General features: G+C 33.1%; 1 protein-coding gene across 1 annotated transcript in view; it reads left to right on the top strand.

Moving 5' to 3' along the window:
- Positions 1-8,411, top strand: part of LOC121386090 (serine-rich adhesin for platelets-like) — a 30,633-nt gene extending 22,222 nt beyond the window's left edge. The window contains exons 13-18 of the mRNA XM_041516889.1: positions 33-65; positions 3,590-3,628; positions 5,389-5,427; positions 6,427-6,465; positions 7,120-7,158; positions 8,320-8,411. Of these exons, the coding sequence (XP_041372823.1) occupies positions 33-65; positions 3,590-3,628; positions 5,389-5,427; positions 6,427-6,465; positions 7,120-7,158; positions 8,320-8,411 (281 nt within the window). The remainder of the gene's footprint in view (positions 1-32; positions 66-3,589; positions 3,629-5,388; positions 5,428-6,426; positions 6,466-7,119; positions 7,159-8,319) is intronic.
- The last annotated feature ends 1,268 nt before the right edge of the window (positions 8,412-9,679 follow it).

Raw genomic sequence — 9,679 nt, forward strand, 5'->3', positions numbered from 1 at the left:
ACTTTAACGCGTTTCGTAAATATGTATTTCAGATTTACCAACTTCCACTGTGGCATCGACACCAGGTACCCTTGTATTGTATTGTAGTATACCAGTAATTGTAGCGAAAGTTTCTACTTGTGTAATTGAAACTTCAGATTTTGTTTAATATTGAATTAGATTTTGATGACAGTTCAAATCAGTATCAAATATTCTTGGAATTGTGGTTTTAATTTTAATTGTGGTTCTGTTACCTATGATACACTAACACACAGGACATGAAATAGGTCATAATTAATAAATTAATAAATGTTTATCAATCGTCATACAAAACAGATATTATTAGTGCTAATGCTATTTTCAAATGATGTGTTACTACATATGAAAAGGGGATATTATTAATACTATGTTCAAATGATGTGCTACTACATATGAAAAGAGATGTTATTAATGCTATGTTCAAATGATGTGTTACTATATATGAAAAGGAGATAGTATTAAGGCTATGTTCAAATGATGTGTTACTGCATATGAAAAGGTGTGTTTTAAATGAAATATCCTACAATTTCAGTTGTAGCATGAATTCCGTTTGTTCCCCCTGACAAAATGGACTGTCCCCCCCCCCCACCCCCGCTTTTTTTTAAATTTTTTTATTCATAATTCGGTCAAAACGTGTTAACAATCACTCTATCATAACAGAATTGTTTTGATATTCAAAAGATTTTAATGTTTATTCTATAGAGTGCCAAACCTGTGCTTATATTGATAATGTTTAAGTTAATACTGGTATATAATAATTCTATAATGTTTATTCTATAGAGTGTCAAACCTGTGCTTATATTGATACAGTTTAAGTTAATACTTGTATAAAGTAATTGTTTAACGTGTATTATATAGTGTATCAAAGCTATACCTATATTGATACAGTTTAAGTTAATATTGGTATATAATAAATATTTAACGTTTATTTTATAGAGTATCAAACCTACGCTTATACTGATATTGTTTAAGTTAATACTGGTGTGTTATAATTGGCTAATGTTTATTCTATAGAGTAGCACCCTGTGCTTATATTGATACAGTTTAAGTTAACACTGGTATATATAATAATTGTGTAACGTAATACAGATAATGCATGTCCTTTAGTTATACACCTAGGATGTCCAAGTCATCTTTGTTCAGTAAGCTCTTATATGTCAATGACGACAGTGTTCTGTGTTTTTCTAAAATATATCGATTGACGTTATTTACGATACCACTGCAACATACTGCTATCATTTGTGACAGTAAATAACACTTCGTAATTTGACGCCAGTATGTAATGTCTATTTCAGTACCCACTTCATCTAGTTCCACTATGACATCCACACCAGGTAATATGACATCCACACCACGTACAATCACAGAACTGTTTCTTAACTACTATTAATTGGGCTTCCATTTCTGTGGAGAACTTGGTTGGCCGAGTAGTTATGGTCGGGAGCTGTCAAATGCCACGCAAATCAATGTTGTAGGTTTGAGTCCTGCCAGTTGACACTTCGTGTTTTTAAATACTATCAATATTTAGCGAATAATAGCCATCAGAAGACGTCAGCAAATTTTGGGGTCAGTTGTATATCAAGTCACATTTCAAAAGGAGAGTGTTTCAATGCATATATTAAGTCACATTCCAAAAGGAGGGTTGATCAATGCATATATTAAGTCACATTCTAAAAGGAGGGTGCTCCAATATATATATTAAGTCAATTTCCAAATGGAGTGTGGTTCGATGAATATATTAAGTCACATTCCAAACTGAGGGTGGTTCAATACATATATTAAGCCATTTTCCAAAAGGAGGGTGGTACAATGCATATATTAAGCCATTTTCCAAAAGGAGGGTGGTTCAATGCATATATTAAGCCATTTTCCAAAAGGAGGGTGGTACAATGCATATATTAAGTCACATTTTCCAAAAGGATGGTGGTTCAATGCATATATTAAGCCATTTTCCAAAAAGAACGTGATACAATGCATATATTAAGCCATTTTCCAAAAGGAGTGTGGTTTGATGAATATATTAAGTCACATTCCAAACTGAGGGTGGTTCAATACATATATTAAGTCACATTCCAAAAGGAGGGTTGATCAATGCATATATTAAGTCACATTCTAAAAGGAGGGTGCTTCAATATATATATTAAGTCAATTTCCAAATGGAGGGTGGTTCGATGAATATATTAAGTCACATTCCAAACTGAGGGTGGTACAATACATATATTAAGCCATTTTCCAAAAGGAGGGTGGTACAATGCATATATTAAGCCATTTTCCAAAAGGAGGGTGGTTCCATGCATATATTAAGCCATTTTCCAAAAGGAGGGTGGTACAATGCATATATGAAGTCACATTTCCAAAAAGGATGGTGGTTCAATCCATATATTAAGCCATTTTCCAAAAAGAACGTGATACAATGCATATATTAAGCCATTTTCCAAAAGGAGTGTGGTTTGATGAATATATTAAGTCACATTCCAAACTGAGGGTGGTTCAATACATATATTAAGTCACATTCCAAAAGGAGGGTTGATCAATGCATATATTAAGTCACATTCTAAAAGGAGGGTGCTTCAATATATATATTAAGTCAATTTCCAAATGGAGGGTGGTTCGATGAATATATTAAGTCACATTCCAAACTGAGGGTGGTTCAATACATATATTAAGCCATTTTCCAAAAGGAGGGTGGTACAATGCATATATTAAGCCATTATTCAAAAGGAGGGTGGTTCAATGCATATATTAAGCCATTTTCCAAAAGGAGGGTGGTACAATGCATATATTAAGTCACATTTCCCAAAAGGAGGGTGGTACAATGCATATATTAAGCCATTTTCCAAAAGGAGTGTGGTTTGATGAATATATTAAGTCACATTCCAAACTGAGGGTGGTTCAATACATATATTAAGTCACATTCCAAAAGGAGGGTTGATCAATGCATATATTAAGTCACATTCTAAAAGGAGGGTGCTTCAATATATATATTAAGTCAATTTCCAAATGGAGGGTGGTTCGATGAATATATTAAGTCACATTCCAAACTGAGGGTGGTTCAATACATATATTAAGCCATTTTCCAAAAGGAGGGTGGTACAATGCATATATTAAGCCATTATTCAAAAGGAGGGTGGTTCAATGCATATATTAAGCCATTTTCCAAAAGGAGGGTGGTACAATGCATATATTAAGTCACATTTTCCAAAAGGAGGGTGGTACAATGCATATATTAAGCCATTTTCCAAAAGGAGGGTGGTACAATGCATATATTATGCCACATTTCAATGAATTAACTTCAAACGCCTGTGCAAGTTATGAAACTTGAGACTACAACAATATGCAGCTGATGCTATGTTTACACCACATCAAAACGAATGCTGTATCACTTAGATACAATGTCGTATGATGTAATAAATTCGTCAAAGGGACTATCCTGATTTACGTAGACTGTTACAAAACTGGTTATTGTGAAGTTTAACAAATATGTTTATGTTCCATACACTGTTCAAAATGTGTTACTGTGTCATAATTAAATTATTTTTATTTAAAAAGGTATTTGAAACATATATTTCAGATTCAACTTCGTCTAGTACTACTGAATCGTCCACGCCAGGTAAAGCGTGTTTATATTATAAATGATACAGTTTAACCTTCATCCTACCAACACATTTTACTTACAAATCCTACCAAATGGGGTCCGTTCGGACCCCACTGATATTTTCCTTTTTTAGAACAGAAAAAAAATGTATCACAAAAGACCTTTGCTTGTTTAAATGCTCTATTGGCTACATACACGTGACAATAGCACAAACATAACAGAATAGTAGTCAATGCATTCCTTGATGACTCATTTGTTAGGAAATATCACTCAAAGTTTGCTCTTTTACCCAGGTAATATTGGCATTTGACGTGTTCTGAACTAAACAATGACATAATCCTGTACCAAACTATAACGTGAAATATCGTCAACAAAATAAATTGATTATCTATCATCATGTCCTGCAGGAACATAGGTGTTGACTCTTTCAACTTGAATAGTCTGCCATTTTTGGATTTATAGGCATTGTTTGCACACAACTTGTTGGGTGCTGTGATCGGACAATACAGGCTTCCTGCATGCCCCACATTCCAGCCTAACTTTCTTGTCAACTTGACGAGGACACAGGCAACATCTTCTCCTCTTGGCAACACCCACTGCCTGTTGAGCCTGCTGTGGCTGACCAGGAGCTACTACGCCAACCATCTTCACTGCCAAATGGATCGGCGCCTGCAATGTTGGTATCAGGGATCGGCGCCTGCAATGTTGGTATCAGGGATCGGCGCCTGCAATGTTGGTATCAGGGATCGGCGCCTGCAATGTTGGTATCAGGGATCGGCGCCGGACCTGTGGCATGATCAGCTCCTGTGCTAGTTCCAGCAGGAAGAGACGTCGTCGTCCCTCAGATAACTTCCACTCAGGAAAGTTGACTAGCCATATGATGAATACAGCCACAGCCCCAACATCTATGCAGTTGCCGAACAGTACAACAGGCCAACGGAATTGCCAATTTTTGCTGGGGTCGGTTTGGACCCCAGAATAAAAATCAATCTTGCAGCCTAATACCCTGACAGCATCTGAAAGTAACACATGCCCTGAAGCAGGCTAGGGTAGACCAACAAACTCCTAAAATGTAGACACCAAAGTGCAGATAATAAAAATTTGACATACAAAATATACCACCAGGGGATACAGTTTAAGTTAATACTGGTATATAGTAATTGTTGAATGTTTATTGTATAGAGTATCAAACCTATGCTTATAGTGATACAGTTTAAGTTAATACTGGTATATAGTAATTGTTGAATGTTTATTGTATAGAGTATCAAACCTATGCTTATAGTGATACAGTTTAAGTTAATACTGGTATGTAGTAATTGTTGAATGTTTATTCTATAAAGTATCAAACCTATCCGTATATTGATACAGTTTAAGTTAATACTGGTATATATTAATTGTTTAATGTTTATTCTATAGCGTATCAAACCTACGCTTATATTGATACTGTTTAAGTTAATACTGGTGTGTTATAATTGGCTAATGTTTATTCTATAGAGTAGCACCCTGTGCTTATATTGATACAGTTTAAGTTAACACTGGTATATATAATAATTGTGTAACGTAATACAAATAATACATGTGATTTAGTTATACACCTAGGATGTCCAAGTCATCTTTGTTCAGTAAGCTCTTATATGTCAATGACGACAATGTTCTGTGTTTTTCTAAAATATATCGATTGACGTTATTTACGATACCACTGCAACATACTGCTATCATTTGTGACAGTACATAACACTTCGTAATTTGACCCCATTATGTAATGTCTATTTCAGTACCCACTTCATCTAGTTCCACTATGACATCCATACCAGGTAATATGACATCCACACCACGTACAATCACAGAACTGTTTCTTAACTACTGTTAATCGGGCTTCCATTTCTGTGGAGAACTTGGTTGGCCGAGTAGTTATGGTCGGGAGCTGTCAAATGCCACGCAAATCAATGTTGTAGGTTCGAGTCCTGCCAGTTGACACTTTGTGTTTTTAAATACTATCAATCTTTGGCGAATAATAGCCATCAGAAGACGTCAGCAACTTTTGGGGTCAGTTGTATATCAAGTCACATTTCAAAAGGAGAGTGTTTCAATGCATATATTAAGTCACATTCCAAAAGGAGGGTGGATCAATGCATATATTAAGTCACATTCTAAAAGGAGGGTGCTTCAATATATATATATATATATTAAGTCAATTTCCAAAAGGAGGGTGGTTCGACGAATATATTAAGTCACATTCCAAACTGAGGGTGGTTAAATGCATATATTAAGCCATTTTCCAAAAGGAGGGTGGTACAATGCATATATTAAGCCATTTTCCAAAAAGAGGGTGATTCAATGCATATATTAAGCCATATTCCAAAAGGAGGGTGGTACAATGCATATATTAAGTCACATTTTCCAAAAGGAGGGTGGTTCAATGCATATATTAAGCCATTTTCCAAAAGGAGGGTGGTACAATGCATATATTAAGTCATTTTCCAAAAGGAGGGTGGTTCAATGCATATATTAAGTCACATTTCAATGAATTATCTTCAAACGCATGTGCAAGTTATGAAACTTGAGACTACAACAATATGCAACTGATGCTATGTTTACACCACATCAAAACCAATGCTGTATCACTTAGATACAATGTCGTATGATGTGATAAATTCGTCAAAGGGACTATCCTGATTTACGTAGACTGTTACAAAACTGTTTATTGTGAAGTTTAAGAAATATTTTTATGTTCCATACACTGTTCAAAATGTGTTACTGTATCATAATTAAATTGTTTTTATTTAAAAAGGTATTTGAAACATATATTTCAGATTCAACTTCGTCTAGTACTACTGAATCGTCCACGCCAGGTAAAGCGTGTTTATATTATAAATGATACTGTTTAATTTAGTACTTATCTCATATAACAAAAATAATGAATGAGCTTCAATTAATGATATTTAGTATAGCACCAAGTTCAAGTGTGTTCACAGGAAAGACGAACGTTTCGTAAGCAAATAATTAATACTGTATTTTTACGATATGTTTATCCACATTATTTTCAGTACAAATTTAAAAGTACAAAGTTAAATGAAAAGAACTTAGAATGTTGATTCAACTAGCATTGCCACATAACCCTATAATCGTTGTTAGTGCATTACCCTTTTCACTTTAACTAGTTTCTAAAATGTTTATTTCAGCATTAACCTCACCCAGTTCCACTGCGACATCCACAGCAGGTACATTTACATATGTGAACTGTTTATTTTATATTTGCATACTTGTACGTATAAAATATGTAGACTTTTAATATTTTATAATTTATTTTCACACTGGACACTTATCGCTGCTCAAAGCGACACCGGTCATATATACTTGAAATATATAGTGGTTCAACTATCATTGTTAAGCCTAATATCAAACTAAAATATGAACAACTCAGATATCATTGCAGTATAATGTTATCAGTGCTGTAAGTAATTAATTCTTCACACTTTGACCAGTTTCTACAATGTCTGTTTCAGCATCAACTTCACCTAGTTCCACTGTGACATCCACACCAGGTACATTTATATACATGAACTGTGTATTCTACAGCAGCATGCTTCTTCTTATAAAAACATTGCCTGAGTACTTTTCTAATCTAAGTTTTAATTTGATTCACATAAATAACAAAGCCAAAATCATGGACACTTATATATCTTGAATAATAAAAAATAGTACATATTAATATTTTTTGTAGAAATGTATTTCAAGTGATTTAGTTTGAATTCCATTACTTTCTGTCTCTATTAAAATTACTAATGTCCTGTGAACATTTTAGGCTCATACTGACAGATTATTTACCTAATTAATTTTATATTAAAATTATTAATGTCTTGTGAACACTTTAGACTCATATTGTCAGATTATTTACCAAATTAATTTCATATTAAAATTATTAATGTCTTGTGAACACTTTAGGCTCATACTGACAGATTATTTACTTAATTAATTTTATATTAAAATTATTAATGTCTTCTGAACACTTTAGACTCGTATTGACAGAGTATTTACCAAATTAATTTTATATTAAAATTGTTTAATTAAAATATTCGCATGTCTTTTATTCTTCCATATGTTTGAAATTTAATTGTGATTCCAATATCTATGTTAAGCTGACTGATGACAAACAATGTCTCTCTCACTCTGTCGCTGTCACTGTCACATAGTCTGGCCCTTCTTGAATTGGGTGTGATTTTAAAGCATTCATACTTATCTGTGTTTCTATATGATCAACCCAATAGCCGATGTATTTTTCGTGCTGGGGTGTCGTTAAACATTCATTCATTCATTCATTCATTCATTCATTCTATATGATCAAACACCAACAAAAAAGGAAAACATAGTTGAAACTAAATATTTGTATCTAGTGTTCATCTTGATTTGTTTGAGTAGGCCGTTTGAGCATCTAGCTGACTAATTTTCCATTCATCTTTATTATTTTCTAAATATATATTTCAGGTTCCTCATCATCTACTGCCAGCAGCATAGGTTGGTATCTTATGTGTATCTATTTTATTAGAATGAAAAAAAAATGTTTACATACTCAGAATTGTATCTCTACACAAAACGAGTCGAAAGGGTATTTTGGCAAATTCGTAATAGAGCCCATTGATATCTGTCTAATCAGGGTTTATTTATCTTGTATCTTTATCTAACTGAATTTTAAATTTCTATTCCAGGTTCAACTTCAACGACTTCCAGTGTGCCATCTAGTACAGGTATAGTAATGTCTCTTCAGAGTTTGTTCAGCCAGAGTGTTTTCTTCCTGTAATTTTCATATGAATTCTGTATCAAAATATCATAAAGCTGAACTCTTTTCAATGATACATCCAACTTCTCGATAAACGAATCTCATTGGAAGATGTGCATATGGGCATTCCATATCAAATCAATCAAGAATTTGTACGACACCTTTTAATTTTGATGAAACGTGGTGTATACGTTTCGTTCCTAAGTTTTCGTTTGTATGTAAATTTTGGATCAATGTAAACTTTCATTATGGAGGTTTGACCCGACCGTGACACCTTCGACCGTTCAGACGTTATACGGTGTTTTATAACACCTCTCCAAGCCCAGATAGATATGAGATTTTGGTGTAATTTTAAAGCTTTTATACTATCGGTCTTTCTAGATAATCAAACACCAACAAAATAAGAAAACATACTTTAAAATTTAATTTTAGACATTTGATTTGACCTTGCTAAAATCATATATTATAGGAGTTTTTAGATTTATTTTGTTATATTAAATCCAATACATTTGGCAATAATACTGAAAAGTTTGTAGATGCACATTTCATATTTTACGAGTCATATTATTACAAATCCACCATTAAATGTAATAGTGCTGTAATTAGTCCGACAGAACCATAGCTGAACATGTAAATATTTATCAGTAGTATTTCTTCGTGGTTTAGTTGAGTAAGACTGGTTTCTTATTGAGGATCTGCCTCATCAACTACGGTTATCATTAAAGATTTTATACAAAATATTGCAAACCCTGAATACAAATTTTGATTTGACTAAAAGGTAAAAAGTACCAAGAATTGAATAGTGACGTAATTTTATATTTGCTGTATAATTATATGTACTAAAACCTATAGAATGACATCGTATTTAAGATGTCCTTGTTTTCTGAAAACGTTTAGAACGTTTAGCGTTGATATTTTCTATGATATGAAATAAAATTACGAACAACACTTTACACTGTATTGGAAATACAAAGTATATAGCAAAATAAATTTAAATCGATTACTGTATTTAAACAAAGTTAGCAAAATGCATTTAGTGTTCAGTTTAAATTGTCTAGAAACAATTGCATATGTCTCACCATTACAATTGCGATCAGATGATATATAGTTTGTCAAACATAAAACACTCACTTACATTATTACTTTTTTAAGCCAGAATGTGACGTCAATGTCATTACATGCTAAATATTTTGTTATCTTGTTTTTTGAATGAAATATAACAAATGATGTGATGGGTTGTTTGTTCTGCACAGTTTGATTATAAACTGGAGTCCTGAAACAAAGACTAT

The sequence above is a fragment of the Gigantopelta aegis genome, chromosome 12 (assembly GCF_016097555.1).
Source record: "Gigantopelta aegis isolate Gae_Host chromosome 12, Gae_host_genome, whole genome shotgun sequence".
NCBI classification, from domain to species: domain Eukaryota; kingdom Metazoa; phylum Mollusca; class Gastropoda; order Neomphalida; family Peltospiridae; genus Gigantopelta; species Gigantopelta aegis.